At 40.1% G+C, this 18,302-nt stretch overlaps 3 protein-coding genes across 6 annotated transcripts in view; 1 reads left to right on the top strand and 2 right to left on the bottom strand.

Annotated features, from left to right (window-relative positions):
- kcnh1a (potassium voltage-gated channel, subfamily H (eag-related), member 1a) overlaps positions 1–2,672 on the bottom strand; it is a 35,790-nt gene extending 33,118 nt beyond the window's left edge. For 3 of the 4 annotated variants that reach the window (XM_034608606.1, XM_034608605.1, XM_034608607.1), the window contains exon 1: positions 2,391–2,671. In XM_034608606.1, the coding sequence (XP_034464497.1) occupies positions 2,391–2,463 (73 nt within the window). In that variant the 5' untranslated portion in view covers positions 2,464–2,671. Of the gene's footprint in view, positions 1–2,390 lie in introns of all 4 variants that reach the window. The other variant, XM_034608604.1, reaches the window with a different exon arrangement.
- A 2,784-nt stretch (positions 2,673–5,456) lies between these two features.
- mrpl57 (mitochondrial ribosomal protein L57) lies at positions 5,457–8,236 on the bottom strand. The gene is made up of 2 exons (XM_034609323.1): positions 8,079–8,236; positions 5,457–6,367 (listed from the first exon to the last, which is right to left on the bottom strand). The coding sequence occupies exon 2, from the start codon at positions 6,350–6,352 to the stop codon at positions 6,041–6,043; it is 312 nt and encodes a 103-aa protein (XP_034465214.1). The 5' UTR covers positions 6,353–6,367; positions 8,079–8,236; the 3' UTR covers positions 5,457–6,040.
- Positions 8,237–9,034: 798 nt separating this feature from the next.
- Positions 9,035–15,390, top strand: LOC117775167 (cytochrome P450 3A40-like). The gene is made up of 13 exons (XM_034608075.1): positions 9,035–9,199; positions 9,314–9,407; positions 9,570–9,622; positions 10,392–10,491; positions 11,353–11,466; positions 11,997–12,082; positions 12,170–12,312; positions 12,395–12,513; positions 13,450–13,534; positions 13,637–13,797; positions 13,891–14,117; positions 14,798–14,960; positions 15,062–15,390. The coding sequence occupies exons 1-13, from the start codon at positions 9,126–9,128 to the stop codon at positions 15,134–15,136; spliced, it is 1,494 nt and encodes a 497-aa protein (XP_034463966.1). The 5' UTR covers positions 9,035–9,125; the 3' UTR covers positions 15,137–15,390.
- Positions 15,391–18,302: the final 2,912 nt, after the last annotated feature.

The raw sequence follows: 18,302 nt of genomic DNA, 5'->3' as shown, positions 1-18,302 counted from the left end.
TCCTGCAACTCGCTGGCCACTTTAAGAAGAGAAAGTTCTGCCACACACATTTCTATGTACTTTTTTTTTACTCTTCTGGGGTTTTTGCTGTTAACTGTGATATATTGGATACTTTAAAGTCTTTGTGTCTCAAACAACTAATTAATTATTTAAAGTTCAGAATGGAAACGTCTCCATGATTCAGGAGATTTCATGATCCAGGTGATTTGGGCCCAAACAAGCTTTTCATATTTGTGTGACTTATAACAGTCATAAACGTTTGACGCAAAACAGTAAAACACGTCCCTCTGAAACCTCGAGGAGTCAAGCTACTGTATAAACAGAAAATACATATACTCGAGCAAAGTATAAGTACATTAAAATCATATTAAATTACCTTCCGCTACAGCTCAAATGAATTAAAAACAAGCTAATACACTGAAAGATAGAATTATTTTTGCTTTATTTGCTGCAGCTAACAGTTTAGCACAGCTACTCGCACATCAAGCAGGCTTCAAGAACCTTAGCATAGAGTCTCGTTTCGATCCATCTCATTAATTTTCAGTCCAATTTTCAAGATTTCCAAGAACTAAACAGGATAAACCTAGTTTTACTTTCGAGACCCAGCAAAAATGTACTTTGAGGTTTTCATGGTTTGCTGACAAACCCCATATTTTGCATGTTAGCTACATTTGGTATTCCTGGTGAGAGTCACACGGTGAAGAGTCCCAGACATGAACCGTGACAACTGTAGCTCGGAGGTGATTCTTTTACAATGAACGACTGGAAGTTACATCCAAAGGAACGTGTCATTGTTTGTGAACGCCCCCCCCCCCCCCCCCACCCACCCACCCACCACTGTGTCTCTCACAAGTCGCTCCATTGTTTCCCGGTGGCATCCTGCAGATTATAGTCCAGTCCTTGTTTCTAGCTTCAGATGGATTTACTGCTCACTAATCCATGGACCGCCCAAGGTCATGAGAAAAACACATCCTTGTGCTTTTGTCTTTAAAGGCCGGATTAGTTTTTCTTGCAAGATGTTATACACTGTAGGGATTTAGATATCACACATTCATCCGAGGAAAGTCCTGCTCCGGGGAGAAGATTGAGTCCTTTCTGAATAAGTTGTCCCCTTCTGTCAAGACGGATTTCAACAGAGGCACAAATAAACAGAGAACATACAAAGACACATGTTGGTTTGTCACGTTCTGGTGGAACAAACCAAAAAATGAAATAAAACCAAACCCCCATTGAAAAGAGAAGACATTAGAGCTCGAGCATTTGAACTGGTGCACATCCAGGCCGGTGACAGGAAACAAACACCATCCTGTCTGGTGTCAGAACCCTCCAGTCTGTCCTGTCACCTCCTATCGGGGTCTAACACTGCAGAAAGGTCACATGGTTACTGACATGTCCCAAACACACTATGGGCCCTCCATCAGTTCTCAGCCCTCTAATGTGGTTAATTGTCTCCACATCTGGACGCCACACTGAGCACTAATTGGCCAAAATGACATTTGTCCCAGTGGCGTGACCATTTAAACTACTCACTGTTACTTATGGTCTTTTAATAGCTTTTTCATTTCCAGTTTTAAAACGGAGACGTCTGTGTGCTGAGAGAAAAACCATTTTTAACTGACTGAAAATGATTTCATTTGTTTCACCATCGCTCATCAAAAATCCCTCGGGGACGGTGCTTTCATCGGCGAGGCCTCAGCTCAACGTGGTGCAGGTTGTTTTTAAAAAGGGTTTAATGTCCTTTCAGTGGTTTTATCAGCCACACAATTACAAATGCAGAATAATAAATGTATTGCAGCAACTGAGCACAGCTTGATGTTTGAATGGAAATCTACAACTTCACTTATCCAGATGTTTGACATTGAAATACATAAGGGAAAAAGTCTAACAGTTGAATTTCAATGTGTTTGTCACTAAGTGCTTTCACACTGGAGATCGTGCTCTGACATAAATGACAGTTTGTTTTTTTCTTTTAATGACACAATCTGCACCTTTATATAAAGACGTGAATACGTCAGTGTCCAGACTAGACATTTCTGCTGTGCGTCATTTTTCAATTAAGACTTCCAATGGTCCCTAATTATACATTTAATGATTTAATGATCCCAATTAGAAATAGGAGCTTTGTCACGATCTGAGAAATGAATAAACTCAACTAATTGCATTAATGAGATTTACACGAATGATACGATTGTAAAACCAACATGCAGCAGTTTTGTTTACTACGTCGTTCAATGTAGAAGATTTAATTAACTTTCTATTACTAATTATCCTCCGTCATTTTATTTAATTTCCCTTAATTGGTTGAATGGTCTGATTGTCCGGCTCCTGTGCCGGAGGGCTTTTGTACGAATGTTTGAATCTTAAGTCAGTGAATAAATCCTCCTTCTTACCGTTCGACCGTCTCACGATATTCTCCAAAAAAGTATTCTGAGGGGCCACAAGTCCCCTGCGGCCCCCCGCCATCCTTCCTCCGGGCTCAGGCGGCAGGTGGATCTCTGCTGCTGCCGCTCGTCTTCATGGCGTCTCGCTGGATGTGTGGGGCAGCGGCGGCTCGTCGCTCTGCTCTCCTCCGCAGATGATGCCTCCTGCTCGGCCTCCTCCTCAGCCTCCTCAGCCTCCTCAGCTCGGCGCGGTGCTGTTGGCGCCTCTTTACGCACCTCATCATCCAGGAGAGGAAAACAACGCCGGGGCGCAGCGGCGCAGGAGGGGGCCGGGTCCGGTGCGCCACCCGCAGCCACACCTGGAGCTGCAGCGCCACCTGCTGGCCCGAATAACCTTTACACTCACGACTACGTCTACTCTATTCATTTATCTCGTGTTAATAGTATTAGTATGTGTTTTTATTGACTTTTATTTCTTATTTATTGTAGGGTACTTCATTTTTGTTGTCGTTACTATAGCTTTTAAAATAAACTTTTTTGTTTGTCTTGTTCTTGTCTAATCAGTCAATTGTGAAGCACCTTTAACTGCTATAACCTGTAGGAAAGGAGCTGCACAAATAAAGGTAGGTAGGTATCTAGGAGGGTAGGTAGGAAGGTAGTTTAGGTAGGAAGGAAGATAGTTTAGGTAGGAAGGAAGGTAACTTAGGAAGGTAGGAAGGTAGTTTAGGTAGGTAGGAAGGTAGCTTAGGGAGGTAGGGAGGTAGGGAGGTAGGAATGTAGTTTAGGTAGGAAGGAAGGTAGCTTAGGAAGGTAGGAAGGTAGTTTAGGTAGGTAGGAAGGTAGTTTAAGTAGGAAGGAAGGTAGCTTAGGAAGGTAGGAAGGTAGTTTAGGTAGGTAGGAAGGTAGCTTAGGGAGGTAGGGAGGTAGGAAGGTAGTTTAGGTAGGAAGGAAGGTAGCTTAGGAAGGTAGGAAGGTAGTTTAGGTAGGTAGGAAGGTAGCTTAGGGAGGTAGGGAGGTAGTTTAGGTAGGTAGGAAGGTAGTTTAAGTAGGAAGGAAGGTAGCTTAGGAAGGTAGGAAGGTAGTTTAGGTAGGTAGGAAGGTAGCTTAGGGAGGTAGGGAGGTAGGAAGGTAGTTTAGGTAGGAAGGAAGGTAGCTTAGGAAGGTAGGAAGCTAGTTTAGGTAGGTAGGAAGGTAGTTTAAGTAGGAAGGAAGGTAGCTTAGGAAGGTAGGAAGGTAGTTTAGGTAGGTAGGAAGGTAGCTTAGGAAGGTAGGAAGGTAGTTTAGGTAGGTAGGAAGGTAGTTTAAGTAGGAAGGAAGGTAGCTTAGGAAGGTAGGAAGGTAGTTTAGGTAGGTGGGAAGGTAGTTTAAGTAGGAAGGAAGGTAGCTTAGGAAGGTAGTTTAGGTAGGTAGGAAGGTAGTTTAGGTAGGAAGGAAGGTAGCTTAGGAAGGTAGGAAGGTAGTTTAGGTAGGTAGGAAGGTAGTTTAAGTAGGAAGGAAGGTAGCTTAGGAAGGTAGTTTAGGTAGGTAGGAAGGTAGCTTAGGAAGGTAGGAAGGTAGTTTAGGTTTTTGTCTTTTTTTGTTTTATTAATTTAATGCCACAATATATTAATTGACGAAACCCTTTTCTAATAACTATTCTATCCACGTGAGTTATTGTGTCACATGAGCTGGAGCAACATAAAAACTACACCAGGTATGAGTTTGAGCCTCCTGAGATGTTCATGAATTTAATTGAATAAGTCCATGTTTATGAGATTATTTCTGAAAATATCCATATTTAACTTTAGTGCCTCTGACTTGTGTGTAGCAGATTAAAACAGTGAATTGCGATGATGTGTGTTGCCAAACTGAAGGAGAGAGAGAGAGCTCCCTGCACTGAACCCGGGAGGTTTCTGCTTTTTCAAGGATTAATCGCTTACAGTCGGGCTCTTGTTTCCCAGAGGAGCAGTGATACCATGTGGATTTTGCCCTTTGATTCCTGCAGTAACATTCTTACCCTTCCACAGACAATGCTTTCTCCACCAGCTCATTAATCCTGTTTAATTATTTCTGGACCCTGCAGTGTCCGTGCTGACAGAGCCCAGGTAACGCTGCAGCTCACAAAATCCCCATCAAACAACTAACAGTACAGAAATAGCTGGTTTAAAGAATTCCTGTGGTTCCTCTGGAGCCCAGAGCTGGTTGTCTATCTTCTCAATTCAGACTTCTTGACGGCTACTATGGAAACCAGCAGGCCACTGGGTGCTGGACTGAACATCACTTTTATGATAAACCAGGTTTGGACCAAGCTGAACCGTTTTGTTGTATTTCCAGTTTTGAGTAGTGCTTCAGTTTTGGTGACACTTTAATTCAACCCCAAGTTTATCATTGATACTACATGAAAGTTTATAATGTTTAAAACATTATAAACTTTCATGTAGTTCTGAGCAGATGTGTGTTTAATAATGTTAATAGTCAACAGTTAATTCTCTTCCTGTGGACACATGCAAGTGGAGGCTCTTGTTTGTTTATCAATAGTTTTAATCTACTTCTGTCATCCTGTGCTATATATATATATATATATATATATATAAAAATGTATCTAGACTTTATAGCCTCTGAATGATAGATTAGGCAAAAGGAAAGTGTTTAAAGTCTGATTGTTGTATCAGGTTCTGCTTTCATATTTCAAACACAAAGCTTTTAAATAACTTCACTGATTGATCCTGTTCTGAAAGGTTCTGAAAAGCATGAGGCCATAATGATCCCCCTGGTTCTTCCTTCAGATCTGTGTTAGTGTTCCAATAATTCAGTGTCTGCAGCTTTGAGTCAGGCCATAAATACAGCAGCTCGCATATCACCAGACTAAGGTTTCATAGACGGCCAATCTCCTGCACAATGTCCATCATGAGTCACCGGTTAGCTGATGTCAACACAGCTTGTTTGTCCAGATAGTAAAGCATCACTTTATCACAGGTCCACGTGAATCCATAAATGGAACAGGACCATTTACATGAACCTTTAAAAAAATGTATTTAATCAAATGTATATGAAAAAAAAGGATTAAACTCTTAAGTCTCAGATTTATTTCTTCGCACCGACAGTCTCAACCTTTTAAATACACACAATTAAGTGAAATACAGTAGAATGTAAGATTAACCCTGTGTAAATCATTTTGCCTAATATTTTGTCTAAGTCAGTTGCTGCAGACATTTTCAATGTTTTTCTCCTGCCAGCTCGTGAAATGTCCACAAAAAGGTCCAAGTGAACCGAGGTGAGAACACAGCCAGAACTCGAGGAGGGCAAAACTTCGCCTGAATGTTCCGGACATTTTCCCGTTGACGTGAACGCGTCTGAACAGAACAATCTCCTGCTGCGTTTTCATATGTGACAAGACAAACTACGTAAAATGTCCAGATCCAATTTTCCAGAAAATGTTCAGAGTTCATTTCTGAAAACAGCTTGAGAAGCTTTTTCCAACAGAAAACCACAAACTGTTTGCAGATTTGTTTTATGGAGTTAAAACAGGTCATGGAAGTCTTGACACTTTTTCATGGCAGCCGTTCAGCCGACATTCTGAGACCCCTTCACATTGAAAACAGAGCAGAGCTCCCACTCACACATTAACATGTTGTATTGTCACATAAGGACAGTCTTTGCGTGTACTTTCATCGTTTGCATTAACTCGACCACGTCTTGGTGATTCTGAGATGACTCAGGTGATCCGTTATGCGCTTGTGTTCTGGGAAATTGGCGAATTTGGCATCCTTGATCTTGAGCCAGTTCTGGGCTCTGCGCTCGGCGGCGTGGCCGTACTCCTCCTCTGGAGTCATGTACGGCCGGCTGATCCAGTACTCGTTCTCAGCCTCGATATCCAGCCGCTTCAGTGTGTTGCGTTTCATCTGCCACGTGATCTGCCGTGGACGCCGGTACTTTCCGATCCACTGCTTCCCGGAGATGCCTTTCCGCAGCAGGGCGAGGGTGAGGAACATGGTGGCTGGCTATTTCTGAAAGAGTAAACCGGAGGGAACCAGATCAGTGATTGCTGTATTGACGATGGTAAAGTTCATTTTGGGTTGGGCGATATGGATAATAAAATATAAATCAAGAAATAAAAGTCAGTCAATATCAATAATGATCACAATAAATGTCACATTATTATTCATTTTAAGTTTAAAGAAGGATTTGGGCTTTGGATTTAGGTTTTTAACTCTTCTTAATGGGCAGAGAATGACAAAGATTTTGACAAATATAACCAAATACGTGTTATACCTTATGATCCACTTTCTCATCGAACACATTCCACTGCACCGTGCTTGACCATGTGTTATACATCATCTGACTAATAAACTGGACTGAACTTTACATCCGAGGTTGATTAAGTTACTAATTGTTTACCTTTGGAACAGTGTTGAGTAATGGGATGTTAAAACTTTACAGCCATGCATGACCATGACATCACATCAACCGTCTCATCCTTTCATGGCTAAGTGGGTCACTGTATTCAAAGTCAATTGTGTCACAGTAAAAACTGTTTGTAGCAGCGATAATCAATACTGCATGAATGAAATAAAAAGTGCTTGTTGTGATGGATCAACTGGAAACTTTATCACATATTGATTTCAGACTGTGGAAATTTCAAGCTGGAGGTGCTTCGATGTGTTTTTCAGGCCTTTTTACAGCTTCTGCTTTGAAGGCATCAATTGACTTCGTTTTCAGATTATCAGTGAGTTGCTTAGAAGAGCATTGACGATTCAGAGAGAGTCAACTGTAATTTGAATGTAGTTTTGATTGATCTGTCAAACTATGTAATTAAGTTCTTGGAAACCAATGGAGTTCCAAGGCTGTAAAAGTTGAAAGGTTCCCAAACTTTCCACTTCATATATATATAAAACATGTAATTTGCCTCTGGGGTGCTCATAGTTTTGCAGACAAGGGGGCGATTAGTCAAATAAAAATGTGTCACATTTACTTTTCATTTTTCAAGCCAACCAACATTTGCTGGATCCAGCTTCAATAATGTGATAACTTTTCTTGATCTTACTGTGTCGTAACTTTAATATTCTTGGATCTTGTTCTTTTATTCTGACAAAACACAAACTGTAATGTCCTCACCTGGTGATGTAGGCTACTGGGGACTGTCTCTAATCATTTAGCAGTGATTACCTCAGCATGCATGTGTTGATGTGCAGAGGTCTGAGGCCATAAACACAAAACCCATGCATGTGTGGATCTGAATGTTGCATTTTCTAAATTTGCTCCAGAAAACTTTAAACTTTAATCTTTATTAATGTCATGATTTGCTCTTTATATTTTAGTGAGAGAGTAAAGCCTTGAGTTGAACTGTGGGACCCAGATAATTGGACTAGGGCTGTGTCACAATGACAACAATAATATTTAATAATAAAAACAAAATAGAAGAACAACATGTAAGTTCAACAAGATACAAGCCGATAAAATGTCCACAATGTGAATTAAACAGTTCGAGTACACATTAAATCTGTATCTATGCATGTTCACCCACATTTTATATTTGTTTACTTGAGGTAAAGTTGCACCGTAAGTATAAATATGACCCACAATTAAAATGACATTGATAAAAACGTGTGCTAAAGCTAGCTTAGCTTTAGCCTAACGGTACGGACCAAGGGCAGCTCGAAAGGACATTTTACTTTGCTTTACGTTCAGATACAACGAGGCCACGTGTTGTTCCCTCACCTCCTCGTCTCCCTGCGACAGACGTGGATCCGCTTCGAGCGACAGGACGAAGACACGAGAGGATTGGGACAGTTTTAAAGACACGAAACTGTGGGAAATGTGTCGAGCAGCGGTTACCTACGCGACCACTTCCGGGTTAACTACGGTGAGGGAGAAGGCTCAAATGTGTCTCAGATCCGTCCACGGGTTTATTTTTGTAATATTAGTTTAACTTCTCATTCTTTGAAGGAAATAATGTTTATAAGAATCCCTCCATAGACACGCTGCACTCATATAATTTAGTTCACCAATAACAACCCTTCGTAAAGACAATATCACTGTATTTGTTTTGCATTCTAAAATTAAATAATAAACAATTTAACAATAATTAATTATAATTATTGGTGACTAAAGACTAAAGACTAAACTGTTTGTGCTCCAGCTTTGTTTTCCTTCTTCCTACAAATAGTCATTGAACGAATACAGTATCGACCACTTCAAGGTTATGTAGAAAAAGTATTGCAAACAAACAAAAACTAAATTTTAATTAATAGGGAGAATGAGATAAGAATAGATCAATTGAAAAGGTTGATTAGAGTAAAGAATGTAGTTTGTTTTTATTTATTTCTATATTATTTTACCACAAGTATTATATATTTTTCCACTAATGTTACGTTGTTGTGTGTTTTGCATTGTGGGAAACACAAAAATAGATAAATAAATAAACTATTTTAAAAAATGGGGGGAACTCAATGTGGATGCAGCATTTATATAAAAGTATTTCTGTTCTAATTGAAATAAGCTTTTAAGTTTGTTCTGCTTTTCTGGAGAATCATCTTGTTTTGAGTCGAGTCTGGTTATTTCCATATAAGACAACAGATCAGTTTATCAGAAGCTGCAGATACATGATCCAGGGGAAATGTCACCGGCCACCTCCTCTCTCCTTCTGCTTTGTGTGTTATATAAACCCCAGGCATTGGACTCACTGGAGCTCCTCCCTCTGTGCCTGGACTTGTGTCTTCCTCATTCCTCTCGGTTTGTGCACAGCTCTGCCTCGGCACAGTCAAGATGTTTGTCTCCTTCACGTTGTTTTCGGCCACCACCTGGACTCTGCTGGCTCTGTGCGTCGCCCTCCTGTTTCTGTGAGTAGTGTCTGGATCAGGCTGGACACAGATGAAATGAACTTGTGTGAAGTTGTTCTATCATCGATCCCTGTTCCTGTAACATACACAACTCTTTCTGTTTTTAAATTGCAGGTACAGCATTTGGCCTTATAGGTATTTTAAAAAGCTCGGAATACCCGGACCAAGGCCTCTGCCTTTTATGGGGACATTGATGAACTTTAGAAAGGTATCACACACACACACACACACACACACATTGTGAGGAATATATATGATACTGAAAATAAAACATAATTAGAAGTCTCAGTATCCTGACCCTCACTGCTCCACTTCTCTCTACACACTAGGATTGTATCTTTTTAAAGCTTTTGTCTCATTTTCCTCACAGGGTTTTTATGAATTTGATCACGAATGTCAAGCAAAGTATGGAGATGTCTGGGGGTGAGTTGTTGCTTCATCTTGTCAGTAGTGGACGAAAGGTCACAGGATGAATCTGAGAGCTGATGAGATGATTCATGGGACAGAACTTTGACGTGTTTCTAGTGCCATATTATGGAAAAAATCTGATTTTTGTAATCTTACAACCTTACTCTCAAAATCTCAGATTTGTTTTGCCTTTTAATACTTCATTGTGTAAAACTAAGTTATGCAAGTGGAATGCAAATGGAATCTGCTAATCAGTGTCACTCTTGTATGAGTGTTTATGTGAACGTATGATCTCTTTTATGTTTTCTTATTGCAAAATGATCATCTGTAAAGAAACTAGATGGACAGATAAATACTTTATTGATCCTAAGGGAAATATTAAAAATAAATACCAATGAAAATTAGTAGTAGTAGTAGAAATTTAAAGAAGCTGAAAATGGAGGCAAGTATTTATGGCATGATTGTCAAGTGTTAAAATATGTTTTTATTTTCAGTAAATGCTCATTTTATATCTCATCTTAAAGAACATTTATTTTGAATGTATAAGATGAAGAAAATACTTTTTGAAATTACGTGGAACTAGAAGAAGCTTGCTAATCTCAATATATAAATGAGAAAAGTATAATGCAAATATTAAATTAAGTTATTATAATCAATACTAACCTGCATCAGAACAATAGAGATAATTATTTCCTTATTATTCCAACATATTTAATTCTCTCTTTGAGACGAGGATGTTTTATAAAATTACATTCATGTTTAATTTACTCTTGATGTTGTGCAGGTTGTATGATGCACGCTCACCACTTTTGATGGTGTCAGACCCGGACATGATTAAAAGTGTGATGGTGAAGGAGTGCTACTCTGTGTTCACCAACCGCAGGGTAAGAGACTCACTCATTTAAAACTCAGCTCGTTATCCCACAGCGTCATCTGCACTGACGTAATAATAATAACAGTAGAAGTGGAAAGGTGCTTGTGATAAGACCACGTGTCTGGTGTGGTGCAACAGCCTCTCTGGTTCAGGCAAGGCAGTTTTACAGGGACATTAAAAACAACAGAGACAGAGGTCAAAGAAATCGAGTCAAAGCACAGGTTTATAAAAAGGGAAGGAGTGTTTTGTTTTCATTTGAAAGCTCATATCTCAAAACATATTTTATTAAAGCTGAAGTGCAGACAAGGCCGATTAGTATGTTTCGTTCTAGTCAGCTGGTTTGGATTTTAAGTGATATCCTGTCGTTTACACTCGCAGGTTTGTCATGGAGGATTACACCAGGAAACACTCTTGACACACACACACACACACACACACACACACACACACACACACACACACACACACACACACACACACACACACACACACACACACACACACACACACACACACACACACACACACACACACACAAATTGGAGAAGTAAGACAAAAAATGTTCAACCTCAGGCTCACAAACTCAAGAAAACCTCTCGTGGCTTCATTGATTTACTTGGATTTGCTCTGTATTGTACATTCACACTTTATCTAAGTTTACACTGATTTATATGTACGATAATATTAAATTTACTCATATATATTTGTGTTATTTTTTGTCACCACATTGGAGACATGTGGTTCTCATTAGAGAAAGTTTGACAGGTGTATTGTTTTGTTGACGACAACACTCTCTTACACCCACACACACTAAATATCGCACTTTCAAGATGTAAGAAAACGCTAATTCAGAGTTTCCTCGTGTTCACAGGAAAACGTTGACACGGGACCGATGCACGACGCGATTACAAATGTGAAAGATGAAAAGTGGAAACGGATTCGGAGCACGTTGTCTCCCTGTTTCACCAGCGGACGACTGAAACAGGTCAGTATATCAAATCTGAGCTCACTGACCACGTCTCCTTTCTTTTAACTGCATCTGCAGAATGTGTCTGTACTGTGTGTATCTGTGTCTGCTGCACACACGGTGCACTCACTGAGAGAAGTATGCAGTGATACAAATACAGTGGAAAGTACCTTTAAACAAACACTGAACTTAAAACAACACTAACTTATCAGATATCAGCTATAATTTCAATTTGATGGTTCAGAATAGTGCCACTTTCCTTTCTATTCTATTTGAAGCCAATAATAAAAGGTTATAAAGTGTTGCTATAACAAAAGTATAATAATATGTGATAATAAACCAGTCACAGGTCAGAGGTTTGTGAATATGGGCTATTCAAGTAAAATGTGATTGATTAACAAGGAGCAGAATAGGTTTTCTAAATATATCCCAACTAAAGGACCCTAACTTGAGTATTTTTACTCTGTGGTATTGATACTTTGGGTTGAATAAATGATATAAGTACTTGTTTCCCAACCGAACATGACACAACCCTTCTTTCTTCCAAGATCTTTCCCATCGTGGCTCGCTATGCGGACCGGCTCGTCGAGAAACTGGGACAAAACCACGAGGATGAGATGATCGATGTCAAACAGTACGTTATTTACTCTGTCACACGTGGTAATGAATCCACGTCCCGTCTTTAAAAGGTAAAACAACCTCTCCTTTTCTTCTGCCGCAGACTGGTGGCCCCTTACAGCTTAGACGTCGTGACCAGCGCGTCTTTCGGTGTTGAGTCCGACTCCCAGAACACTCCGGACGACCCACTTATCATTCACCTCAAGAAGATTCTGAACTTCAAACTGTGGCCGATCCTATTAATGTGTAAGTCCTCCTTCCACCTCTGTTACGTGCTTGGCCTCATTTGACCATTTCTCTGGTGAACAGCGCTTTGTCGTCCCCTCAGTGATATTCGGTAGTCGTCTGGTGAAGCTGCTGAGGATTGAGTTAATGCCCAGACTCAGTGTGGATTATTTCTACAACCTCATCAAGAGATTTAAAGAGCAGCACAGTGCAGACAAGTCTGTGAGTATTTCATCTGTCCCAGTGAAACTACAGAGAATTAAACATGTTATAACTAATAACTTGCTTCTTTTTTTTTTGGGGGATCGTTAAATCCACACAAAAAGAAAAAAATTTGTTTTCTAGAGTTGTCTGCCAGCCTTGTCACTTTTATAGTATGTTGACCATGGGTTGTAAATAAAGATGGACGACATGATCTCTAGATCATCATCTAGATTGCCCCCTGGTGGCTGGCTGCAGTAAAGGTCATAAAATTCTCCTCCATGTTAACAGACGGGATATGGAAAAAAGTAAACAGATAAACATAATTTATCTTCTCAAAGATGGCTTCTTAGGTTGTTCTTATCACACGTAAGTAGGTTCAAGTTTATTAGTTTGTTAATTCTACAAAAGCAGCGTGAACCGTCATGATTGACAGCTGAGACTGACTCGTGATTGGTCGAGCACGTATATCAATCAGGCTCCATCCCCTGATTGATATACGTGCAGAGACTTCAAATTACGTCAAAAGCTCAAGATGGCGGCGCCTGTATCATCTTTATTTTAGCTTCCTTTCCATACAAAGGGAGAAAGTGGAGATGCGTCGTCCATCTTTATTTACAGTCAACAATTCAGACATATTTCAGTATTTATATTTTCAATCCCAGTTCTCTAAAATGGTGCCTTCTTTAAAATACCATGGTGACATAATACTTGATAATAGAACTATTTTAACACTTATGGATTCAACAATAAGTTGCAGTTTACCATTGACAGGGCCAAGCTAGCTGTTTACTTCCAGTCTTTATGCTAAGCTAAGCTTAAACAGATTACATGAGAGTGCAATTCATCTTCTAATCCAACCCCCTCTCTCCAAACTGCTCCTTTAAACCCTCAGAATTTTCTTATTATCCACTTATTTCAACAATATTTCTGCCGATTTGCTCTGTGCTGGTCTAGGGTCGAGCGGACTTCCTGCAGGTGATGCTTCAAAACGAGATTCCAGACACGGAGATACAGAACGAGCAAGAGCAGCCGAGTAAAGGTGCGTTTTCTCCGCATACAACTGCAGGGGGGGGATTCTAGTTTAATGGATTTTATGTTTAGACATTTCTTGTTGTGAACATTTTGTCTTGTTGTGTTGTAGGTCTGACTGAACACGAGATCCTTTCTCAGGCCTTCATTTTCATCTTCGGAGGCTATGAGACCACCAGCATGACCCTCTCCTACCTGTTTTACAATCTGGCCACCAACCCAAACGTGATGCGGACCCTGCAGGAGGAAATCGATGCCAGCCTACCGAGAGATGTACAGTAATTCATTGGTCTTATATTGTTCTGTGACTTTCGTTTTTATTTGTTGTAAAGAAAGCTGGTGTTTGTGCTGGTATTTCACCTCTAGGCTCCAGTTACGTACGACGACCTGCTGCGTCTGCAGTACCTGGACCAGGTGATTTCTGAGTCATTGCGCTTGATTCCCACTGCGCCTCGGCTCGAGAGGGTGTGCAAAAAAACCGTCCAGCTCCACGGCATCACCATCCCTGAAGGAACCATCGTTGGGATTCCTGTGTCCTTGTTGCACAAGGATCCACGTTTTTGGAGCTCACCTGAACTTTTCAGACCAGAGAGGTAAATGTTCATTCTGTACACGATTAACGAGGAGGAGAAAGATCGCTCGCTTTCTTCTTGACTGTGAAACCATCAGCTGACAAATGTAAAAAGCACTGGTTACAAGCATCACTACAGGATACTGGTAAATGCTGAGAAGTTGTGTAACAGGAGACGAAAAGATGGAACAAGTCAGGGAAATGACTCAGTAAAACAGGAACACAGTGTAACTGGCATTAAAGTATGAAATCAATTTGCTTCGAATTTTCTCATTTTGGTTTATTCATAACACAAACTCCAGGTCATTGAAAGAAGATAATTATGACTTTTGTTAATTTTAATGAGTGAATGTGGATATTTTTATATTCTTACAAGCAAACTCAAGACGTAACTTTATTTTGTATTTACGCATCTTCACATCTTAGACTATTTTTCACAATCATATCTATATGTATATTTTCTGATTCTTTTATTGTATTTTATTTATTTATTACATTATTTACTTTTTTCCCCTTCCTTTGGTGTTTCTTCATTTCAAATGTATTGGATTCTAGTGGATTCACTTATTGTTTCCTCTTATTATTATTGTGCCACATCAGAAATACAGCATTTATTCGACTTCTGCAGCTGCATTGAGTTCATCTAGTGTGTTTGTGTGTGTGCGTGTGTGTGTGTGTGTGTGTGTGTGTGTGTGTGTGTAGGTTCAGTAAGGACAGCGGGGAGGAGGTGAACCCGTACGCGTACATGCCGTTCGGGCTTGGGCCTCGTAACTGCGTTGGGATGCGCTACGCTCTCCTTGTCTTGAAAATGGTTGTTGTGCGTCTCCTGCAGGATTACACCTTCGAAACATGCAGAGACACTGTGGTAAGAATAACAGCAACACACACACACACACACACACACACTTTCATGTTCACTGAGACTCACCCTCCTCATCCTGATCTTACATCCATTTCTCTTTTTAGATTCCTTTAGAGTACAACTGGAAGTTTCAGCCCAAGACACCGATAAAACTCAAGTTTGTTCCCAGACAACATTAGTCGGAGAGGGAAGAAGAAATTCTGTCAAAGTTGATATTTAGTTTTCACCTTTCGCAGCAACTCTGAGCACAATATGTAAAGTGTCATTTAATTCTGCTGAACGTCATCTATCAACAGCGTACTTTTCTATAAATGGTCTTTAATCTTTATGTCTTGATGTTTAAGAAGAACCTAGAACATTTCTCCTATATTTTATGAATTTAAGTATTTTGGTTAAATAAAAATCTACTGCACATTAAATGTACTTTATATCATAGCATCATCTCTTCTGTCTCTCATCTGATGAAACCGTGTTGAATAATATTGTGTTAAATAACTGTGTTTGTCTTGGTTTGATTGTTGCTTATTTCAGGGTATGATCGGGTTGAGATAGTAAATCCTGTTTACATGTCAGTGTCTTATTCGGACTATTGTCTTAATAATCTGAACATTGGTTTCCATGTGAACATAGTCGCTGACGTATTTAGCTGCATGAGTATTTGAACTATCAGCTTCAGTTTTAGATTTTAAATAAAAAAACACTTTGGGATTCCACGTTAAAGTCGACGATCATAACCAGTAAAGTAATGTATAAAAACAGCAATGACACGATGACAGTCACAGATCTTCTCTTTAATAACTTTCAAACAAGGGTATAAATCTGTTCTGAAGTCTCTGTGACAATTTACCAACAAACAGCTGAAGTCATTCTTTTTTGGAGGGGGGGGGGGGGTTCTGGGGTTTCCTCATTTACATTCATAGCTCACACAAGTGGTGTAATTAGAACAATTTGACAGGACATTTACTATTACCATAAAAACAACTACTACTCAAGGAATGAGGGATTCCATTGAAAATAAAAAATCTGTGATAAATAAATGTCTCTTGAGAAAAACTGAGGAAGGACAGAAGGTGAGTTATTGTGTTAAAACGTAATCTGAACTTTACGGTTTTATTCCTCAGCATTTAGAAATGAAAGGTGACACGTGTTGTTTAAACAGTGTTCCATGAGATACTGTGTATTTGTCAACTAAAGATAAACACATTATGTGACGCTATGAAGGCTAAGGGAAAAACCTCAGTGTCTGTGTGAAGCAGACAACAGTACAAATGCCAGCCACCAGATGGCGCCGACATTAGCAGTACAAGTGTGTGAGTCAGTCTGTGTCAGTGCATTCAAAATAAAGTTTTCACATTCAGATCTACAAAGAGACATTTAAAATGACTCTCGTATCGAGTGAATTAGAAGAATGTGCTGGTTTACAGTGCGTCCCGCTTTAACACTGATTCTGTTTGGTTTGTTTATCAGAAAATAAAAGTCCTGAAATGTGTCGGACGCTGCATCAAAACGATGTAACTGAAAATATCCTGAGTCCAGGATTGAGGAGGACAAAAGGTTCCATGTTTAAAAGAAATCCAATCGGTTGAGGATAAAAAAAATATTAAAAGAGAAATAACCTGGAAACGCTGCTACGGTTGGGAAGAGAACGTGTGTGTGTGTGTGTGTGTATGTGTGTGTGTGTGTGAGATGTGGAGAAGTGTGGCCCAGTTGGCAGGTTGTTGACGTCATAGACTGTTTATAAAGATGGACGACATGACGCCTCCCCAAAAAGTGAAGCCAAAGTGGCTGGATGCAGTATAGGTCATGAACCCCACCTCTGCCATGTTAGTGGATGGGACACGGACCGAATAAAAAAAGGTCAAAAGTCAATGTACACGTTAAAATACATTTATATCAAAGATGGATTCTGTCATTTTAGGTGCTTCTTATCACACTGATGTTTGTTCAAAGTTTGGTTTTAGAGGAGACGCGTCGTCAATCTGGATAAACAGTCGATGGCTGATACGAACCACTTACTGTATAATACAAGTGTGCAAACACAGGAAAACCGAGAGCAGCACAGGCTCATATACAAACATCTGGGCTGTAAACAAAAGCTTTTGTCTTCTTTAATCAAAGAGAGGAGTATAAAAACTGCACCGCCACAGTGCCACGTTCTTCAAAAGCTCTATGGAGTGACTACTGCAGTAGAAAAAGCAGCGACAACGCAAACGTAGAACGTGGGATAAAAAAGTTTAAAGGAATATATTACAATGCCTTTTTTGAGTCCTGAGTTTATCAAACATAAACAAAACAGACAAAAAGGCCAGAGTCCATAAAATATCATCGAAATACAATAAAGGATTTAAACAAACAGACGAACTTTTCCCGCTGGTCGTCCGGTCCTCAGCCGTCCAGGAAAACAAGTAAAATCGACGGAGATATATGTTTGACACTTGTCTGGGACGACACGCATTGTGCAGCATACGTGGTGTTAACAGCATCCAGAGAGTTTGAGATGAGGTGCTTGTCTTTTTGGGAAAGCAGCATTGTCTTGTAAAACCATCATTTGTTTCTTTAAGGTGATTAAACGAGAGCGACACAATGATTTCAATCAGTTTTTCCAACGTAAAGTTAAAGTATAATCTTTCAAAATAAAAGCTTGAAATGAGTTTGTGATGCTTTAAATTAACACCAGTGTGCGACATCCCTAACTGGACAGACGTGAGGAGTCTGACCTCTGACCTCTGACCTCAGGTCAGTTAACGACACACGTCCCCACTTTACCGACATCATGGCCGCCAACTTACTGGAGTGAAGACGAAACACTTTGCTTCCCACTTACAGATGATGAACACGCTGACGACTGGGAGCGGTCCAGTAAAACCACAGTAGTCCTCTACTGGTGGCCTCTGGGAAGCTTGTAGGTTAAGTACCTTGCTCAAAGGCACCTTGGCAGTTGCTACTAAGAAAGAATTCACTATTTTATTTCGCAGAACCCAGAATCCTCTAGGTTATAAAAAATCTTCTAACCTTTCAGTCACTGCCCCGCAACCATAATAGTTGACGTGATCACATTATTGGTGAAGGAACAACCGGTTATTAGTTCACAGGCTGATACAGGTTGGAAATTTGTGTCTTTAAAGATGAGCTGGAACTGAACCCCTCCCAGGTGTGATGGGGATTTTTCTCCCATTTAGACTCTGGTCCTGGATCAGTTCATCTGTGTCTGGAAATTGAGGCTGATTGTAGTTCTGGTTCAAGTCTCTCCAGCTTTCTGTGGTAGAAAAAGAAGCCTGAGGTCCCGACGCGCGCACAGCATTCTGAGGAAAAGTGTTTCAAGTCCAAAATCCACCGGCTGCTTTC

The sequence above is a fragment of the Hippoglossus hippoglossus genome, chromosome 15 (genome assembly GCF_009819705.1).
Source record: "Hippoglossus hippoglossus isolate fHipHip1 chromosome 15, fHipHip1.pri, whole genome shotgun sequence".
Taxonomy (NCBI): Eukaryota; Metazoa; Chordata; class Actinopteri; order Pleuronectiformes; family Pleuronectidae; genus Hippoglossus; species Hippoglossus hippoglossus.
This window is presented reverse-complemented; position numbering and strand designations above follow the sequence as displayed.